This window comes from Lissotriton vulgaris, chromosome 1_1 (assembly GCF_964263255.1).
Source record: "Lissotriton vulgaris chromosome 1_1, aLisVul1.2, whole genome shotgun sequence".
Taxonomy (NCBI): Eukaryota; Metazoa; Chordata; class Amphibia; order Caudata; family Salamandridae; genus Lissotriton; species Lissotriton vulgaris.
Window position 1 is genome coordinate 903,935,976 of NC_141685.1, and position 22,746 is coordinate 903,958,721.

General features: G+C 42.5%; 1 protein-coding gene across 1 annotated transcript in view; it reads left to right on the forward strand.

Moving 5' to 3' along the window:
- LOC147748151 (uncharacterized) overlaps nucleotides 1-22,746 on the forward strand; it is a 648,568-nt gene that overhangs the window by 399,879 nt on the left and 225,943 nt on the right. Inside the window, exons 25-28 of the mRNA XM_086959041.1 lie at nucleotides 5,454-5,507; nucleotides 16,681-16,725; nucleotides 18,092-18,145; nucleotides 20,793-20,837. Coding sequence (XP_086815167.1) covers nucleotides 5,454-5,507; nucleotides 16,681-16,725; nucleotides 18,092-18,145; nucleotides 20,793-20,837 — 198 coding nt within the window. The remainder of the gene's footprint in view (nucleotides 1-5,453; nucleotides 5,508-16,680; nucleotides 16,726-18,091; nucleotides 18,146-20,792; nucleotides 20,838-22,746) is intronic.

Sequence of the window (22,746 nt, forward strand, 5' to 3'; positions counted from 1 at the left end):
ATACTGTCACGTTTGGACTATAGTAACATGGTCTACCTGGGAGCCCCTGAGGCCACCCTGGCGAAATTGCAACGAACACAGAATGCAGCAGCCCGTCTACTCATGAACCTTCCCTCCAGAGTGTCAGCGAAACCTGCCATCAAGGCCCTGCACTGGCTCCCCGTGCGCCAAAGGGTGGAATTCAAAGCCATGTGCACGGCTTACAAACTGATCAATGGAGGTGGCCCTTCGATCCTCAGTGACCTGCTTGCCCCTTATAAAGCACCCAGATCCCTGCGGTCCGAGAATGAGCACCTAGCCAACATTCCCAAATTTAAAAAGACACACACTGGAGGTCGACGCTTCTCCGTGAAAGCTTCCACTGGATGGAACTCCCTCCCACGTACCCTTAGACTGGAACCCAATTACTTGATTTTCAGAAAAAAACTGAAAACACTTCTATTCCCTAAATAATGTCATCCCCCTCCTTTCCTCCCTCTCATCTGGACAACAAATTTTTATAGCGCGGGGATGCCCTTGGGTCACCAGGCGCTTTATAAATCGTTAAATAAATAATAAATAATAATATAAATCTATGGATTACTACAGCTCAGTAACATAGGTGGTAGCCACGTGACTAATGCTCCCAAATTCCTAAGACATGTTACTTAAAGATCAAGGGGTCTGAAGTCTATCTTAGTCCACGGAACATATTTGTAATCCATATCTGTAGGAGTCAAAATCACAAATGATGTCATGGTTGTGTCAACAAGCTTTAGATCCTTAGAGAAGGGACCAGGCAGTTGCTGGACATGTTTAAAGTCTGGCAGGATAAAGAAGCCCCAGAATACTCCTTCCAGTACACAGGCCTATGCAGACAGTGCAGTTTACGAAAGGCATATACTTGAAGGTGATCAGGATGAGAAAGACAACAGGATACGTTCTCTTCCTTTAAGTATCTTGGGGTGATGCAAGAGAGCATGCTGTCTTTTTGGTACTTGTTCACTTGCACTTGTGTCATTACTGGGTAGTTGTTCTCATTCTCTGGTGACATTGTCCCTGAAGGGCTACTGGCAGGTTTTGTTTGCATTATCTGGGTCTCCTCCCTTTGAGTAAGGGAATTTCGAAAAGAAGCTTAGATAATCACCTTATATCATTACTTCAGGTAATCTGTACTGGATACTACAGCCAATAGGAGAGACTGGCTATGTCTGAATTCAGGGCACCAGTCAAGGCCTTCAAATGGTATCTTTGTGTGTTTTATACTGCTCTGGTGTTTAGTGGACTCGCTGGAACAGAATGAGATCTGTATTTCAGGCTCACCAAGTCAGACAGGGGATAAGAATTCCTTATATGGAATCCCTTCCTGCCTGGAGCTAGGGAGCTTCACTTTTAGCAAAGCTCTCTGACCAGAATGGTTTGTGGGATGCACTTGATAGATTACGGTAAGAAGCTAGGAGCTGCAAGGATGATGGAAGCCATATTTTCATGCTACCAAGCACACACACCATCACAGGTACCCTGTCCTCTTCCAAACGGTATAGTTACACAACACACTTGAGGCAGGGGAAGGTGCCCTAAATTACCTGGGGTTTGCTGAACTTTGTGGGGATTGTAAAACTCAGCCCTGTTTTACAGTCAGGCTATTACCACAAAACTCTATGAACTAGTGCTAGTAATCAGTAGCATTCTTGTACGGGGTTTTAGTGGTGCTGTCCCTTTAGGGCCAACATTAGTGGTGCACCTTTAGGGTCGTCATTCCTCTAGCAGAATCCATGGGCGCGTATGGAGAACACACTGGAGTTAATGTCCAATTGGCCCCATAGATTAGCAGTGGAGTTTCATTCAAATAGTAGGATTTCAGGGCCCTTGGTGCGTCTTTGTAGGGACAACTCTTCGAATGTTGACAGAAAAACAGATATGAAAGTTAATTGGGTCAATATCCTATTTTCCTTGCATCTGCAATTACACATGTTGAAACAGATGCATTGTTCATCAATAAAGTGTTATTTTTTATAACACAGACTTATTCTGAGAATCTGGCCCTTTGCGAGTGCAATTTTGGCATTTAGGATTCATCATCCCAAAAGCAAAAATCGCTATTTGCGAAATCGCATATTTGCGAGGAATTGGATTTAAGGAATCTCTATTAGAGATTCCTTAAATGCAATTCATTAACCAATTTGAAATTGCGAATTCGCAATATTTGGTCGCTATTTACCACGAAGTCTGACTTCGTGGTAAATAGCGAAAAAATAGAAAACGCACTTTAGTGCATTTTTCTCTGTTGCATGTTACACACACACATGTCCTGTGGACATGTGTGTGCGCAACACCTGTGTAAATTTGCATTTCATGGGTGCTACAGGGTGTCCTTTGGACACCCCTGGCACCCTTGAAATCGCTATCTTATTTGCGATTAGCTAATTGCTAATCGCAAATAAGGAATACTCCCCATTCATTCCTATGGGCCTTTAGGCCCATAGGAATGAATGAGGAGTTATTCCTTATTTGCGATTAGCAATTTGCTAATCGCAAATAAGGAAGATGTAGGAATCGCAATATTTTTTGCAATTCCTACATGAATCCCGTTTTGCAAGTCCTTAATAGCGATTCCTTATGAATCACTATTAAAGACTCGCAAAACGGGTCTTTGATGAATCTAGCTGTATGTGTACAAAACTTGCAGACAATACTGATCTACCCTGTTCCAGGTAATCAGTGTAGAGTACATTTCATAAACACACTTAAGAAATTTCTTGAGCATTGTACTTATTTGAGCTTGGAAAATATGTCCTTCCTCTAGGTCACTTACATACAAATACAGTATTACAAAAAGGTTTCAAACTTGGTAATAGTGTGCTTGAAAGGTTCTTGTTAGCTTTTCAAGGCTGCTTGGATGCAAACAAATAGATCACAGTTGGAATTGTGATGGTATTCATAAATGTTTTGCAAGGCCATTCCCACTCTGCAAAATGTCTGCATAGTTACTTTTCAAAGAAACGTAAAGGCCGAGTTTACTTCCACAGGATTCATCCATTTGCCTTTTGTAGTAGACCAGTGAGGAGGTTTATGGGCTTCCAGGAAAAGTGTCACACTAAGTACACCTTCTGCCTCAGATGTCAGCTAGTTGAATGCAGCAGATGGCCTTTCCTCCAGCACCTTAAAAGCTTTTATGTCTCAATGTATGGATTGCAGGATATTCAGCAAATACATCCTTAAAATCTGCTCTTCAGCCATACCCTGGCAAACATTTCCCTGCTGCTGTGCTTTTACAGACTGGTTGGAAGTGCTGTCGACCAAAACTGCATGGGAAAGGTATTTGACGGGTGTAGCAGCACACTAGGGAGACAGCTAGAAAACACAGGAGTGTTGAATGAAAAATAAATGTTCATTAAATATGATCAGTAGAAGGATACAAATTAACCAATTAAAAGGATCATAAACAGACTTTGCTCCACTGAGGGACACACAAAAGAAGAGAAAGGAAAGCCATCAACTAAGAAGAAAGTAAATGAGAGTGATAAAGCCAACCAATTATAAGGAATGGATGGGTTGTATGCCCACTGCAAGCAAACAATAGGTCTTGCACTCTCTGGTAGGCTTAACCTAAAAGGTGATGACGACTCTAGTTATAAACAACTTAACCTGTGTGTAAAGCTCGGCCAGACCTATAAGAATGAGGTTTATGCTAAATAATATGCTGTCCAAATAGAATGAACTTCATCACAGTTTTGGCACCTTGCCCTGAACTTTGGCTGGATGAACAGTTCCGGTGTTCTACAGCTGAGCAGCCGCGCTCGGTAGTGGGTGTACCTGCAGGGCGGTGACGTGGGGAGGGGCAGGGTGGGGGGTAGTAATCTATGGATTACGGAGCTTCACAGGTAAGTAAACATATAAATAAATAAAACGAATTTCGTTGCGTGCACTGCTTCCCATTTGGGGATGCAGTGCATGCAACGAAATTCGTTTTATTTATTTATATGTTTACTTACCTGTGAAGCTCCATAATCCATAGATTACTACCCCCCGCCCTCCCCTCCCAACATCACCGCCCTGCAGGTACACCCACTACCGACCGTGGCTGCAGCTGAGGTCATGATTGCATTGTTCTGTGCAACTGTTCAGTAAAGTTCCAGGTGGCTCATGGTTCCTTGTTAACAAAACAAAATGACTGGCACTTTAAATCCATCTGAGGGATGGCAATGTTCAGAATTCATTGCTATTTAATGGAAAGTTTAGTGGCCAACACCTTTTGTCAGTTTCAGTGATGTTTCCAGCAACCACTTCATCGGGCCCAAATTTCAAATTGGTGTGCTGCCCTGTTTCTGCAGCTGCACATGTTTAACTAGGTACGCCTAGTGGACCCCAATAGTGCATACGAATATACTAAAAATTAAGTTTTCCTCAGTGCAGTCACAAACTCTGACAGTTTATGCCTGTGGTCAAAGTCTGTGCCTGCACGGACGACAGCGGTACAAAAGGGGGTGGTGATGGACGGAGCATCTGAACCAATCAAACACTCACACCCAGTCAAAAGATCTGGGTTTAATCCATCACCGTTCTTTAGCCCACTCTGCCACCCCAGTTCAGACATGGCTATATGCAAATCAGTCTGACCCTGTGCCTCGTGGGAACAGTCCAGCCCGAACTGCCAAGCCATGCCTTCCCTGGACCGGAAACAAGCTTCCGAGGACCGGTTTCTGGCATTCCAGCCGTCACCAGCCCGGCTTGCTTGAATCCAGTGGCAAAGTGAGCAAGGGACTCACGTCTGAGCATACCCTGCCACACTTATGGCAGCCAAAAGCGGTACAAAAGGGGGTGGTAATGGACGGAGCATCTGAACCAATCAAACAATCACACGGAGGACAGGGCATTGGTGGGAGTGTTTTGAAACCGTGTTTCGGTCTTTCACTATAGGCATAACTGACTATGTTTAAAAAGGTAGAAAGACATCACCCTGCAGGTGGGTGCAGTGTTTTAATGCACCTCCCTGCAGAGCCCATGAGAGTGCACTGGCTGTGCAACACCTCATTTGTGGCGCTCAACCTTTATTGCACTGCACCCACATCTGTAATAGGGCTGGGTACAATTTCACCACGTTTCTTCATTTGCATAAGACCATGCCCCCATGAAAATACAGGAACAACCCCTTGTGAACATACAAGTGTTAAATGTGGGCTGGCATACTTCATACAATTGGTCGGCCCCTTCTGTATTCCCTTTAATGATACAAAAGTGCCCAGAGGGAGCAAAATGCAAGGTGTGCACCTGGACATATCTGTAACAGGCATCAGTCTCCTGGATGATGCTGTTAGGGTAGAGAGCATGGAATAAATGCATGCAGAGGCTGAATTTGACTAAGCTGTGAACAGTTATTATTGCTGCTATTAAACACAACTGTGATTATTCCTAACACATATCACTTTCTCTGAACATGACTTTGATAGATGCTCCTTTTATGCTTTACACAGGGCCCACCGGGCAAAGCAGGACAGCAGGGCCTGGCAGGGGCAGATGGACCAGTGGTAAGTACCCACTGCGTGAACATGGACACAGCTTGGATGTTGCTAGGTCCCACAGCTATTTTAGAATAAAGATGTTGCAATATATACTACAATGTGCTTTATAGACAATTTTGTAAGGAGCAATGCAAGTGACCAATAGCAGTTTGCATTGCCATCCTGTCTATGATCTGCATTTAATTCCTTCCCATATCTACTTCCTCTAAGTTCTCTGTGCCTTGACCGTCCTTATTCCCTGTTCCATTTCGGACCACATACCTGATTCTTCGTCTTTCCTTTCTAGTTCTTTGTGCTACCTTTCCCCCCCTTCTATTGTTGTTTCTTCATTTACCCATTGTTACTTGTTCATTTCACTTTTTGTCCCCTACACCTTTTTCCTTCTTTTTTAGGTTGAGCCTAGGCAGCGCGCATGAGTTGACTTTGAGACATACTGTATTCACTCGCTTTTCATTAGTTCCTTCCTGTGCCTGTTCTTTTCAATGGTAAAACGTTGCTATTAGTCCTGCCTTTGAGTGAGTTTTTCACTTTCATAACTAGTGACCCTGTTACATGTCCTTCTACTCTTTGATTTATGTATGGTTTGTTAGGTACACTCTTTTTGTCTTTGAATTGGCCCTGCACCATTTATTGCTTGCCCCCAGACGCTCTCTTTCCCTTTGCAGTACCACACCATTTGTGAGCCTCCAGTCGCATGGTCAGTGGTGTGAACTTATTTCTGTGAGCTCCTGCTGTTCGTGTCTTCTGTGCATGTTCAACTTCTGCGCCTGTCATTGTTTGTAGTACACTTAATCTCCCAGTGTCATGTGGTCCGCCCCCACCACCTCCCACCCAGCTCTGCTTGTTATTTTCAATGTTGCCATTGTGCATGATTGCGCCAACACACGCCTGTCGCCGATTGTTCAATTCAGTGTTGCCATTATTTTGTGATCGTGCCTGACATCAATCGGGCCACATTTTGATTTTATTTGGATCCAATTAAAAAGATGGCTATAGTGCAGCACCTTTTTCCAGCTTTATTGATCTAGATAGTACATACATTTTTCATGTAGTTCATTTAATCTTCTCAGGCCATCCCCCCAACCACAACCTCCCCCTCATCTTGTAAAATTAAGACGCTTTAAATATCATTAAACATATAGTGAGAGCAATTTCAAGTGAATATGCGTATTTCCAACATATGAGCTAGTTTAATCAACTAAATCGTAAACATTTAGAACGATTGTTCTGACACTAACTAGTAGTTAACAGCATTCTAAATGGCCCTTAACTTCAAAACCAGCATGTTAAATCATTTGAAAAATCGTTTTCAGAGATAGATGCATGATCTCCATGAAGCGTTCCATTGAGGTGTAGCAAAGATTGGCTTTGATATTGTACGTCTCCCCCCGCCATTAATTAGCGTATCGTTTTTTTGTTAATATGTATTTGGTTTGTGTTTCCCAAATTAACATGTCTGCCAATATGGTAGGGTGACTTTGCCATAAACATAGAAGCAGTGCTACGCGGCGTTGCTTCCCTGTGTACTTTTAATCACCACCACAGCACACGGGAGCCAAATCTTCCTGGATCTAGTGGGCTCTTGTCTTTGTCCTAGCACTCAGAAATGTAATACCTGTAGGAGAGATGATGGCTCTGGAGGTGGATGCCCAATGTTCCCACTCTCCTCAATCAAAGGGTAAGTTGTGGCTTCATATGGGTGGTCAGGTGAAGCAAGAGCCACCCCTGATAAGACTTGTTGGCCCATGTGCATACCATGGTAGCCATATGGTCACTAGAAAGGGCTACTGTGTGACTACTTGAGCATGCTGAGCCGAGATCTGCAGTCATAGAACTTATGCTTTAAGAGCATGCCTAGGCACGCAGAACAGGGTTACCGAAGCATAAACTACAAACGGGAAGACCTGGAAGATGGACTGGATAATATTTTATTTCTATGCTCATGTCCTTCAAATTGTTGGTAAAAACATTTTTTCATACTGCACAGCTAAGTTGTAGATTTTTTGGTTGAGTATCCTTGCATATCAGAATCCAGTTGGGATGATTTTGCTCTCTGCTTACAACCTATTACTCTTTAGCTTGTAGCCTATTCTCTAAAAAATGTGTGCTCTTCAGAAATATACAATAGGAGGAATTTTACCCTGTAACATAAACACTAACACGTTTTCTGTGTCGAGGGAAGTGCTGTATTGCATGCATACATGGAGGAAAATGTTACTTCTACATAATTGTTAGCATTCTGGCTTAACGTGTGTGTCCTATGCAAGGAGTAATGACTCTGACCCAGATAACATTATCCAATAAAGAGAGAGAAGTCCCACATACCAAAGGGACAGGGCATTGCTTAGTCAAAGAAGAAGAAAAATTCCCTTTGGTGACCAAATAAAATAATTCTTCAATCAATCATCTCAAATATACCACAAACCATTCTTGTCAATCATACAAAGAACCCATATACCTATATTTGCAATGCCACAAGACAACCACTGACTAATAGTGGAATGCCACCTATATTTTATTAAAAAAATGTTGGCACCATTACAAATGTGGTCATTATACAGAATTCATAAATCTTCATATTATATAAAACACATACATCATTATACAAGTTTATGTATTACCTAGACAGCATATGAATTAATCAACAAGGAGATGCAAAAAGCCATCAAGTATCAAAAACAAGTATTATATCACATATATAAATCCTAGAAGTAGTACAAACACTATATCCACATATTAAAAACAATCAAAAGTGTATAGTCCAAAAGAAAGATAAAACAGAAGAAGAAGAGAGAGACAGAACGCAATTACGACAGTACACTTCTGGAGAAGGAGCCTGAGGCAGCTTGAAGGCACCACGGACTGTCCTAATGTGAGTGTACGAATAATGCTATCTAATGGTGGGAGGTAGACATATTTTGTTAGTGCCTAGCTGACAGCTGTAGGACACGTTAACAGGCATTTGAGAAGGCCTTACAGTCAGTCCTAGGGCTTGGTAGCAATTAAAATGTATAACATTAAGAACTTATATAGCCCTCAGAAGGATGAAAGACGGGGTGGGTGCGTTTTCAGATTTCATATATTTCTGCAACATATACACAATTCTCTGAGTGGTCCTATGCTAGCGCCAAGCCCTAGTCTTGCTGCTTCCGGTGGCACTGGAACAATTTCAGAGTGGGGGTGCTGCCATTAATGTGGCATCACTTAATTCGAAGAGATTGTGAAAAATCCAAGCATCACACAAAAAACAACAAGTGTAGCAAATGAGCCACTACAATTTAGCAGGAGAATGACAAGGATGTGATATGCAGACTGCGGTGCTTCCTGAAGCACTCTTTTAAATGGCCACTAAAATTGCAACACCTTTTCCAATACCTAGCTGACAGTTGTACGGTTCATTAAGAGCATGCTCACCAGAGCTTGCTGTCAATCCTTGGGAGTGATTCAAATGTCTCTGTGACCAAATGAAAAGGAGATTCTTTTATCAGCTTTTGAAGGATGGGAGACCTGGCTTCTCTCTAGATTTCTTTTCACAAGACTATAAAAATTTATTTTTTGCGGGGCAAGATGGCAGCTGTAGCGCTGTAGAGTAAAGTCGCACTTCACTCTCTCTCCTACCCTGATATTATGGTGCCGGTAATTTGAATGCAGGGATGCGGTTTTTGGATGGACTGATACACGGTATCATAGTTGGAACAACCGGCAAGGGACGGCTAATTCAGGCAACTTTGGCGGTGTTACAGGCTTGGAATAACTACTGGAGAAGCATAGTCAGTGCCTTCACTACACCTTCTACGATGTCGCAACGTAGTAAGCAGGAGAAAGAAAAGCCTCCATCTGCTGCCGGGACGAACAAAGCTTCAGTAATGCGCGATGATCAACGATCAGGAGCAACGCCAAAAGTACTCACGGGGGCTAAAAAGCAGGCGGATGCTCCCGGTCGTTCTGCAAAGGCTTCACAACTAAGGAAAGGTGACAGACCCGAAAGGAAACCAGAGACGAGGCTCTCTACGACCGGCTTGAGCAAAACACAGAGAGAACCCCCGAAGGATCCCGAGGGAAGCAGATCACATTGGATACAACCTCCCCCGCAAAAAGATGCCATGCGGCAGCTTACCTTGTCAGAATCCTTCGCTGCTAAAGTGCCCCCAGCTCCTCAAACTCGGGATAGAGATTGTCAGCTTTCAGCCGCGCTGAACGCGGAAGCCGAGAAAGCCGTCCTCGAGGATGCAAGCGTTGGTGCTACAGTTACCGGGCAACCGGCAAACACGTCGGAAGACAGCACGCATCTCGCGGAAGGCGCCAGCTTCAGAGGAGAGGGGAGCTCTGTCCCGATGGTGAGCAATGGTACAGCAAAGGTGAGCGAGGGAGCAATGGGGGCACCTGAGGAGCCTCTGCAGGCCTTAGAGGAAATCGAGAGACACAATAACATACAGATGCTAGATGCACTGCTGACTGTAGAAACGGGGTTTAACACTCAAACTAACAAACCTTCAGAAACTAAATGGGGAAGCTTGCTAAGCATTGAATCACATCAAGAGCAGGAGCAAGCTGGGAGCAAAGGCAATAGAGGGGGGTCTCCTGAGTTTTTTTCAGTCAATGAAGGGTCTGACTCTACTGATATTAGTGAGCTTGAACAGGAGGAGGAAAGCTCTTCCGATCTTACTACCGGCTCAGATACAAGCAAGGGCTCTAGAGACATAAGCACGCGAAAGAGAAAGAAAATTGGAGCAAGAAGAAACGGACGAGGGTCTTTGAGCAGTATGAACAAAAAACTGTCATGGGACTACTCAGCCACCTCAGTGACTTATCAAGAAAGCGGACAAGGAGAAGGGGCTAATGGCGGGCTGCCACCTAAGTCTACTCCCCAGAATGCAACAATGGAGATGATGTTTGGTACGCTCAAACAGATGCAAACCGAAGCCAGGGTAGAAAGCCGGAGGGCAAGACAGGATACGAAAAAGATACAGGTGTCACTCAGAAAATTAAATAGAAAATATGAAGAGGTGGAGGAGAGGGTTACACACGTGGAAGAGCGAACAGGGAGGATGGAAGATGAGGTAACGGATTGGCAGACCTTCAAAAACGAACAAGGGAAGATAGTGGAGGATCTCCAGTGGAAGATCGAAGACTTTGAAAACCGCCAAAGGCGGAACAACATGAGACTCTTGGGACTTGAAGAAGGGTTGGAGGGGCAAGATCCCAGAGGGTATGTGATCAAACTCTTGAAAGGGGCCTTTCCGGAGTCCCAGTGGCAGTGGGAATTGGAAGTCCAAAGAGCCCTTAGATATCCACTATCAATAAAGAAAAATCGAGGGGGGCAACAGAATACACTACCCAGGGCAATGCTTGTGTTTCTAGGTAATTTCCTAGCAAGGCAAGAGATTATGGACAGGGCCAGGCCAGAGTCTAGGAAAACAGTTGATGCAGTTACATTTTTTGCCAGGCCTGACTTCTGCCATGTCACAGTTGAGAGAAGGTGGAAGTTAAGGCAATTGATCACCCCTTCCAGAAACAAGGCGTAGAAGCATACCTATTATACCCAGCAAGATTAAAAGTTATCAATAAGGGGCATACTAGGATGTTTTACTCAGAAATTAAAGCAGGAGAATTTCTGGCAGAGCTTACAGAGCAGCATGGGGGAGGGATAACAGAGGAAGAAGTCCACCTAAAACACCATAAGTTAATTGACATATATGGATAGATTACCACCATAAACTGAATGAGTTAAGAGGGATGGGTAGGGGAGTGAGGCGACACTACAGACTATAGAGGCTACACATAGGTCATAATTGACCTATTTGCCTGTAATGAGGGGGGGGATCTCAGAGGGGGGGGGAGAAGGAAGGGGGGGTGGGGGGGCAGGGGGGTAGGGGGGGAGGAAGCAAGGGTGGCAAGTACAGCACTTAGTGAGGAAGTATACGAAGTTCACACACACAGAGTGTTTTGGGAGGAAGCATTGATTGCAGGTGGTTATAAAAATATTGAGTGGTATTGCAGGAAGGAAAGGTTGTATAAATCAAGATGGCGATAAGGATAGCTACTATAAATATCTGTGGATTAAATGATGGAGGAAAAAGACAGAAAGTCTCCGCCATGTTAAAAATGTTGAAATTAGACATAATATGCTTACAAGAGACCCACATAGAGGGAAATAACAAATATCTTTTAGATCAAATGGGTTTCGAGGTATTAGCCTATACCAGACAAGAAACAAAGACTAGGGGGGGTGGCCATACTAGCAAAAAAGGGGTGTTCATAGTAAAGAGGAAAAAAGAAGATCGGGGGGGAGATGGGTTATGATTGAGGGTGAATCAAAGGCAGGACTTTGTACTATTGTATCGGTATATGGTTCTAATGAAGATGACCCGGAGGTTTTTGAATTCCTAGATCATGAACTACCCTTATGGTCGGAACCGATTATTTGTTGTGGGGATTTTAATGTTAATGGATTATTGGGTTTGACGGGAGGAGGGATACTTGGGGTGAGGAAAAAGAAAGTTTGTAAAGCAGTCTGTAATCTTGCTTATCATAATGCATTAACTGATGTCTGGTCTAGTAAACATCCACAAGGGACGGGGAGCACATATTATTCAGCACCGCATAAATTGGTGGCCAGGCTGGACTACTTCTGGATCTCCAATTCTTTGATAGGCAATAGTTACTTAGAGAGGCTCCTGAGGATAGTATCGGACCACAATCCTCTTGTGTTAACTCTTCCGTTGCTTGTCGGGGTGGAAAGGAAGTCTTACAATTGGACTTTTGAAAGAGGGCTCTTAAAAGATGAAAATTATCTGAATAGAATGAGGATTTGGATTAGCCAATTCTGGGAGATTAACAGAGGTTCAACCTCGACTGGTATGGTATGGGACGCCTTTAAGGCGGGCGTCAGGGGGGAAACCCTATGCTATACGCTACGAAGGACTAAAAATGAGAAAGAGGAAATGGCTAAAAAGTTAAGGGATTTAACGGATCTGGAAGAGCAACTAATATTAGCCATCTCTAAGCAAGAACCTTTGGAAGATATACTATTAAATATAGAGCTGAATAAAGCAGACACAAGTGAAAGTATAGTGAGGAGAACGGCAGCCAACTATTTGGCTAAAAGGGAGAAAAGCTATGAGTACAATGAAAGAATTGGACACCTTCTTGCAATCCGAACTAGGCAGAACTAGGATGCAGGGCAAATAAAGGAAATAAAGAATGAGGCAGGGGAGGTAGTAAATAAGGTAACAGAAATACAGGAGGTTTTTAAGAAATTTTATATCAAACTTTATGAGCAGACACTTAAAAACACAGAACAAGAGATCATGGAATATTTGGAAGACATACACTGTGTAGGGCTACAAGATGAGGAGAAGGAAAAACTAGAGCTCAGATTTACAGCACAAGAAGTACAGGGAGCTGTAAATACCCTTCCAGTTGGAAAAGCCACAGGCCCAGACCAAATCCCAGCAGAGTTCTATAAAATCTTTTGGGACGTATTGGGGAAGGACATGCTCGAAACTCTTTTGCAGGCACAGTCCGGTAAATCAATTCCACCTTCATGGGGAGGGGCTGATATTATCGTCATACTGAAGAAAAGCAACCCCCCACTAGAACCTGGGTCATACCGCCCGATAACACTTATGAACGCAGACGCCAAAATGTATTCCAAAACACTTGCACAAAGATTAAGTAAGATTATAGAGCACTTGGTGGGTACATCGCAACACGGGTTTATCTCAGGGAAGGGGACCACGCAGCACACGAGGCAGATGATTACTATCTTAGATGCCATGGGAGTTGCAGGGGACCCTGTCGCAGCCGTATTTCTGGATGCAGAGAAGGCCTTCGACAGGGTCTCTTGGAAATACTTATGGGAAGTAATGAACTGGTTTGGGTTAGGGAATGGATATATTAAGGCAATTCAGGCATTGTACACAGAACCGAATGCTAGAATAAGGATCAACAAAGGATATACTGACCCAGTACAAATTAAACGCGGCACAAGGCAGGGTTGTCCCGCGTCCCCGCTGCTATTTGCCCTGTACATAGATCCTATATTGCGCAGACTCGAAAATAACTGTAGGATTTCCCCAATTAGGCTACACGATATCAGCTATAAAGTATTCGCTTACGCGGACGATGTGGCTATAATCACCAACAACCCAGATATTGCTCTCCCTGAGATAGAGAGGGAAACAACAGGCTTTGGAGCAATCTCGGGATATAGAATCAATAGCGAAAAAACACAAATAGTACAAAACTCCTATATGACATATCAAGATAACAGAGTTGTAAAAGTAGCTACATACCTAGGAATAAAAGTTACTGCAGATTTAGATAATTTAGTAGAGATAAATATGAAACCTCTAGTAAACAAAGTAATGGAGAACACAGAAAGGATACACAAGCTTCATCTGACTCTGATGGGCAGTATAAATGTGATCAAAATGACTACCTTTCCAAAATTCTTGTACCTATTCAGAGCAATCCCACTTTTTTGATCACTCTTGGTTTAACAAAATAGAAGCAATTTTGAACAAATTTATTTGGGCACAAGGTAAGACCAGGAGAGGTTATCGACACTTAACACTACCAAGACAAATGGGGGGTTGGGGAGCACCTGATTTTCGTTTTTATTATTGGGCCACAGCTTTGCAATATTTTCAGGGATTAATAGGGGGTGGCGGCATAGAGTTAGGTGAGGAAGGCACACAGGGAAACACTAATGTCTACACTGCAGTGTTGGGAGAAGGGGCTGGGAAACGGATTTTTAAACACAATTGATTTCAGCTACTTCAAGCATACTAGGTTCAAAACTTTAAAAGCTGCCTATAGTATCTGGAAGGTGCTACAAAAGAAAATGGGATTAGGAAGATACAATAGCTACACACGAATGTATACAAACAGATCTCTACCTGGTGATATCTTCAGGGATATGGTGATGAGGGACTGGGATAATAAAGGGATTAAGAAGATAGGGAACCTTTTGAGCCAACAGGGGGAAATCCTACAGTTTCGAGAAATCCAAAGCAAATTCAAAGTAACAAGCAATAGCTTTTTCAAATATTTACAGATTAGAAGCTATCTGGCAAATAAACAGGGAGGAACGTTGGGCTTTGGGACTTGTCGCATAATGGACTATATAGAGGGCATCTCTCATTGTACGATTCGGTATTTATACGCAGAATTGTGTACATATAAAAGCGATGACAGGGAGAAATATGTCAGGAAGTGGGCGGACAAACTGGGGTTACAGTCAGAAGGTTTTCAGTTATCCCTTGATCTGGGCCGAACGGTTTTATGTTCTGCTACCCTACAGTCGCAGCACTACAAGACTATATTCTCGCTGTATCATACCCCAGCCAGAATTGCACAATGGGGGGGGGGCAACACGGGAATAACATGCCCACGTTGTGACTCCGATCGTGCAGACATTATACATATGTTTTCGCAATGCCCACAATTGTTTTCTCTCAAAAAAGAGATTGAGAAATTTTCTGACGTATCGCTGGGATTTAAAATTAAGCTTACAGATGAGCTATTATTGGTGGGGGTTTCGGTAAGAACTGAGGATGCTCCTTTGGAGTTTATATTTATGATGGCCGCAGTTTTTCGAATTTGCATAGCAATATCATGGCTTGACAGGGTCCCACCAACCTTTCAGATGTGGATTGCCTGGTTATTATCAACTTATAATTTAGAAAAAGCAATATATGATAGAAAGGGAAAAAGAGGCAGATCACTGGGAAAGAAGATTTGGCATCCAGTGGCAAATTGGAAAAACGGAATGATAAATCGGGAAGGGATGTCTGTTGTTAACGGCCAGATAGCTGAGGTTATGGGGTGAAAAGTATGCAAATTGTTTTCTCTATTATTGCTTTAATCGCTTCTGCATCAAAATATAGTTACAATTATCTGCAAATGATGGTATTAGTACTGTAATGATTCTGATTTTGAAATGTATAAGTGTGCTGTAACATTTATTGGTTTATTGCTTTGGAAAATAAAAAAATTTTAATATAAAAAAAAAATAATAATAATTTTGCACAACTTTGTCCTACAAGTTGCTCTTACGAATGCTTTCACTCTGCTCATCGAGTCACTCGTCTGTGTGCTTTGACTACATGGTGCACCCTTGGTTGTTCACTTCCACTCCGATCCAGGCTGCTCTGTGGTGCATATTTGAAGCCGGTGGTTTCCGGTGCTCAGCACTGCCACTTAGTCATCAACCCCAGTGCTTTTCATGAGCACCATTCACGAACACATTCATTTATGGTAGTCACAGGAAGATGAAGTAATTTGCCTAGAATCACAGAATGTTAAGCCGATGCCAAGACTCGAACATGGTTCCCCAGCTCCAAAGTTGACAGCTCTGACATTAGACCACATCCTCTTCACACTTTCATGGTTAGTAGTTGGTTCTGTTTTAGGCAGCGCTAACAGGAGAAATGGGCTGGTGGAAGTTGCCGCTTGATGAGAGCAAATTAACCCTTTTGGTGCTGATGACGGCTCCCAGCCGTCATGAGTCACAGTGGGCGTGTGCTGATGACGGCTGGGAGCCGTCATGACCACGCCTGCAATCGGAATGTCCAGCACCGGCGCGGAATTCCAGCCGCAGCCAAGGTATTAACCACTACTGCCCTTTCTGCATCTGCTTCCCTCACCGTGTTCTCTTTTTACCTCCACCCACCTGCACCCTCTATATTGCTCCTCACCATGTGCCCATGTGTGTTTTCCAACTGACCTCCGTGTTGCTTCCACTTCCTCCGTGATTCCACACTCCGTCTTGCTTTCCCATCTGCGTTCTATCCCTACTCGTGCAGTTTCCATTCATGGACTCGATTTATTTATCTATAACTGATCCAACTCGCATTGTTAAACAAAAAAGCAACAACCTGCTTATTTTCTATACTTTCTTTGCATGAAGACTGTCTTTCTCCTCCAAGCTCCTCATTGTTCCCTGTACCTCATCCTCCTTTTACACCAATTCAACACTCCAGTCCACTCTTAGTCCAATATGACAAGATTTATGGGAGCTTTTCAGGATACCTACATAAAAACAAATTTACATACAATGAATCTAATTGGAACATGTTTACACATTAACAGACGACCCTATAAGTCTGGCATGGATGGAGTTACATGCTGTTTTCAGAATAAAACCCATTTGACACACTACTTTGCTTTTCAGGGCCACCCTGGACGAGAAGGACCAGCGGGCGAGAAAGGCATTCAGGTAAAAAGAAACTGCTGTGAACACTTTCCTAAGCAGAAGGAAGTGACCTTTAGTGCCATGTTGCTTTGTTTTATTGTTTAATCTCTATGCCAAACAAATCAGCCACACAGTTATTGCATACGGACACATGAATCCAAAGAAAAGGTCCACAGAATGTAACATCCATAGGAAAATCATCACATATATGCATTTTGTTTACATGATTATATTCTTCTATCTTTTAAAATTGTAAAGGAAACTCCCAGACATATTTCTCACCTTTTGATATCTTGGTTCTCTAAAGTACCATGTCTTATGTCATTATGGCTTCTTTTCTGGCAGTCCCAAGCATTTTCAGAGTGAAGATTATCGAATGTCTGTGTTTTGAGCTCCAGCCAAAAAAAAGACACTGGATTTGAAATCTGGATTTTGAGACTTTACCCTTAGGTTCCTCAACCTCAGATGTGATCTTGTGGAACCCACTGCCACTCGGAGATAATAACATGTGTCGATTAGCACTTAGAAACCATCTGAGGTGGTTGTAAAAACAATATGATGATCTGATAAAATCGCAAGACGATTGTGTGACATATTATAGCAAAATAAAGGCGCAAAACATAATTATGCCTATTTTTATTTTACGAAATCTAGAAAGATGGTTTTCCGATCGTAATATTTTCTTCTTGTGTGTCCCACCTCAGTAACAATGCAGTAGCCGTTGTAGTTAGAACTTTCTGCAACAGGAAACTTTGTGATAAACCTGTGTAATCTTTGTCAAATTTGCTGAGAGTTCATAAAAAGTCCCAATAGTTTTATTTGTATAGGATCGGTGGTAGAGAAGACTTGAGGAAACCATGATGGATCCATATGTTTGCCATCTCCTCGTTCCTGCCCGCAAGTAGAAACTAATAATAAGTCGTTAAGTTTACTGCACTCGTACCTAAACTACTTTTAGACAGAACTCTTCTCACAGTTAATATTGCACAGTATTATTCATTCATATGTGTTAGTCCTTCTATCACTCCTAGAAGGATGACTGACTTTTCTGTCCTGGTTGAATTTAAGCATGTGAACCACCGATTCATTAGGGAAATAACCCAGGCCAATAGGACTGACAGCCCAGTTATGGTGGTCATAGACTGATTGCCCAGTTAAGGTAGCCTAGCCGTGGACTGATAGCCCAGTTATGGTAGCCATGGACTGATTGCCCAGATGTGGTAGCCTAGCCATGGCATGATAGCCCAGTTTTGATAACCAAGGACTGATAGCCCAGTTATGGTAGCCAAGGACTGACTGCCCTTACCTCTCATAAGCAACCTTACTGTGTAAAATGCACAGCTACAACAGTTAACATCCAGTTTCTTATGCAAAAGTTTGTTTGTTACAGGGGCTTCCAGGTTCTGCTGGTCCTATTGGCTACCCTGGTCCTCGTGGTGTTAAGGTAAGTGTCGCTAAGTTCCTTGTTTTTATTCTGTGACAACTTAACTGTGAGTGTTCATTTTCTTTTTTCCCAGTAATATTTAGCCTTACAAATTGTGACATTTGAAAGTTCATAGCCTGTTCGTGATACGGAATATCAGAAAGTGTGGGATATGGCGCTGGCCAAGGGGGTTAACTCAAACAGAAATGTCACCGTTAAAATGGTTTTTCAACTGAGCAGGCCAGGCTGGTGGGTTTGTGGGTGGATTAAGATGGTTCAGCTTCTAACGGTTGGTGGATATAAACACACTTGAAGTATATATCAACACCAGTTTTGCAGGTTGTTCTTTTCCCTGAATACTATCCTACATATTTTCTTGAAAAGGGCAAGGCTACATTTGTATTCATGGTGTAAATGGGAAAGGAACAACCTCACTTTTTGGGGTGTTGTGGAAGTAATTTCTTCACTGACAAAATATGTTATTTTCGTGCGGAAACAATAAACGTGCAAAGTGTGAACCCACTTTTATGTTACACATCTGAATGAATGGATTCTTTTCGAATTCCACAAAAGTAAGAAATCTGGTATAAATGTTCAGTTTGTATCCTGGACCATTGAAGATTCAGGTCCTACGTGTGTTACATCACTAGAAGGTCCTCTAGGGGCATATTAGCAAGGGCCATATCGCCGCTTTAGCGGCACTTTTTGCAGCTAAAGCAGCGATATTTGTATCGCCCTATTAGCAAGCTGTCGCTAATAGCAGTTAGCGACAGCTTTTAGGCGATAGCAACTGAAAGCAGTCGCTAACGCAGCTATTGCCTATTAGCAAGGCAGGCATAGCGATTTAAAAAAATCGTGCTAAGCGCGATTATCGCTATAATCAAACGCCTGCTAAAAAAATGACTTACCTGTTTATCCAAAGGGAGGTGGATTTTCAGGTTAAGTCCCCATTGGTGTTAATGTGTGAATATCTTTGGATTTCCAGCGATATTCACGTATTTTGCCACTATCGCTGGATATTTTAGCACAATGGAGAAAAACGTTGCTAATAGCATGTTTTCTCCGCTTACATATCCAGCGATAGGCAGCGATAAAAAAAAATGCGATAGATATTGCTATTTCTTGCTAATATGCCCCTCGATTGTTAAAGCACACACACTAAATACCCCCCACTCGCCCCCTGTTGGTACTATTCTAAAGAGATTATCCATGTGAAACAGAAGAAAGTAAAACTTTTTGCATAGAAATGTGGATACACTGATGCCCACTGTATAAAATACTGCTCTATTGGCATACCGGGGTAACATGGGGCCAGATGTAGGTCGGCAATTACCGGTCACTAACAGCCGATTTTGGCCGTTACCGACCGGTATTTACAAATGGAGATGTAGGGGCCTTAAAAGTTACAGAATCGGTATATTTACCGAATCGGTAAAGTTACCGATTCGGTAAAATACTGATTCTGTAAATTTACCGAATCGGTAAATCAATATGTAGGTGGCACAGAAAACAGTGCCCCAGGCCCTTACCGATTCGTTATTTACCATGTAATTCTATTGCATGGTAAATATCGAATACCTGTGTACATGCACATCTGTGCATGTACACCTGTGCCATGTGGCACACATACATGCCCTAAGGGCATGTATGTGTGTCACATGGCACACAAGTCAAAATCAGGGGTGCAACAGGGTGTCAAAGTGACACCCTGTCACCCTTGCAAAATCGGTAATTTTACCGAATCGGTATTTACCGATTCAGTAATTGACATTGATTCCTATGGGCCTACAGGCCCATAGGAATCAATGGCAATTACTGAATCGGTAAATACCGATTCGGTAATTACCGAATCATACAGATTCGGTAAAAATTACCGAATTTTTACCTACATCTGCTTTACCGAATCTAGAATACCAAATCGGTAAAATTCGGTATTCTAGAGTCGGTAAATCAGATTTACCTACATCTGGGCCATGGTTTGGGACAGAGACCTAGAGCTAAAAATGCAATTAAAGTTTTTTTTTTTAAAGATCTGAGTGAGTTGCTACATGTCTATATTTTTGAAATAGTGTTGCTCAATATTAATAAAATAAATAGCAAAATATATTTTGGCTCCTATATTATTATGAGGCAGATGATTTTTGACTAATCTTCCAGTCACAGTATTAGAGGTAAAGCATAACCCCTATTAACTATTTCACTCATTTTAAATCCCGGTAATACAAACTTCTACAATACATGTAACTTATTTGGTTGCCTCATATCTACCATCCAGGTAGTTCATATGGATCTTAATCCTCCCCATCTGAACGGAGGAATTAAACTCTGTGATATCCAGTGAACTCCAGCCCCTGAATCTTTGAACACATTATCATAACAGTGGTTGCTTTACATGTGTTTTTACGATTATTCTTGTATACTCTTGCAGGTTATAAAGCTATTTAAAGCTACTAGAGATACCTGCAATGATCTATGAAAATAAAATCAGCTTGTATTCAATATACGATCATTGTAGAATGTAGTATGTGGTCTGGAGTTATCTAAAACAACGCATAGAAATCTGGCTTTATTTTCTGGCAGAATTGTCAACAAGTGAACAATGTACCTTTGTATATGATTGTTGTTTTCTTGAAATCTCACAATCTGCTCTGATTTTCTCTTTCCTTAGGGTGCTTTTGGAGTCAGGGGAGTGAAGGGCAGCAAAGGAGAAAAGGTAAGAATATGAGATAGGGGGGCATATTATCAAGGTGGACGATATGAAGTTATCGCCGCTTTTGCTGCCTTTTTTGGCCGCAAAGCGGCGATAATTTCATCGCCCTATTAGCAAGCTGTCGCTAACATCAGTTAGCGACAGCTTTGAGGCGATAGCAAGCAGTTTGGGGCCCACTTTGCATGTCAGCGATATTTATTGCTAATGACATGCAAAGTGGGCGTACCCAACCTGTTAGTGACTGAAAGCAGTCGCTAACATCGCTATCGCCTATTATCAAAGCGGCGATAATTTCATCGCCCTATTAGCAAGCTGTCGCTAACATCAGTTAGCGACAGCTTTGAGGCGATAGCAAGCGGTGTGGGGCCCACTTTGCATGTCAGAGATATTTATCGCTAATGACATGCAAAGTGGGCATACCCAACCTGTTAGTGATTGAAAGCAGTCGCTAACATCGCTATCGCCTATTATCAACGCAGGCGTAGCGATAAAAATATTCACCCTAAGCGTGAATATCGCTGAAAACGAACGCCTGCTCAGACCAGTTCTTAACCTGTATATCCATTGGGAGTTAGATATTCAGGTTACAACCCTATTGGCGTTAATGCCTGAATATCGCTGGATTCCCAGCGATATTCACTCATTTCGCCGGTATCGCTGGATATTTTATCGCTTTAGAGATAAACGTTGCTAATAGCACGTTATCTCTGCGATAAAATCCGGCGATGCGCGGCAATAAAAAGAAATATCACTAAGCCCATTTAGCGATAAATATCGCTAGTTGTTGATGATATGCCCCAAAGTGATTTCTGAGCCATTGAGACTTTTCGCCAAATAAGCTTGTCTCTGTAGGGTGGGATGAGGCCATCATTTCTGTGTAGTTTTCCAGTATGTTTTCGGACTGCCAGACCTTGGATGAGAGACATTTCCCATAATCCACTGCCCTCACAGCAGTACGTTTCCACTGATTGGAAACATGTATGTGTAATGCCATAAACGTGTCTAGGCCATACTCTGGTTGCAGGAACCAGAGATGGAGAAACTCATTTTTACCATGTGGAAGATGACTTTGTGAGAGAAGAATCAAATATGCTCATCTTCTGACTGGCTATCTACCATGTCATTGGGATATCAAGTTTACAGTCAACATGAGAAGTCTTGTTTGGGGTTACAAGGATAATCAGAAGCTACTAGGCACCAACGGCATCAATGGTGGCAATACACTTCTTGTGTCCTGGGACATCCATATTGAGGAACCTGAAACTGACCAAGTACCACATGGAGTCCCATTTATATCTAAGGATAGCGAGGCAGAGCAGTCCAAGGCTGACTCGGGGAGGTGCTGTGGACTACAGAGTCAGAACTCAGGAGCACACACAATACCCCTCAAAGGGAAATGTCCAGAGAGTGCTTTTACTTTAAAATGAAAAAGTACTGTAATGCACACATAGCTAAATACTACACATAAAATAACAAATGTAACGATCGTTTTACTGCCTACAAAGTAAATAAATATCCTCGAACGGTAGTCACAGATTAATCAAGTTAACATTTTTATGAAGATGACATCACATGCAATAAAATGTGTCTAAGTATGTTGCTGGAATTTAAGAGATGCAATTCGCCAGGTGCAAACCTTATGTATTTGGACTGAGAATGCATGACAGTTCAAGAATATTGACTTGAGATAACATGAGCACTGTCTGAAGTGTTTGACGCTGAGATAACACTAATTTAATTGGAGTCCCTTCTGGGGCCTTCCCAGAACCTTCCCAAAGTATGATCGCTATGAGAAGCATCGCCATAAACTAGGGTAGGAACCCTGGCCCAAAGAATGCCGCCTGGCTATGGGATCACTCTTTTCGTAATGAAGAAGATGAAGTATTCATGTCACTTCTTCCACACTCCTTCT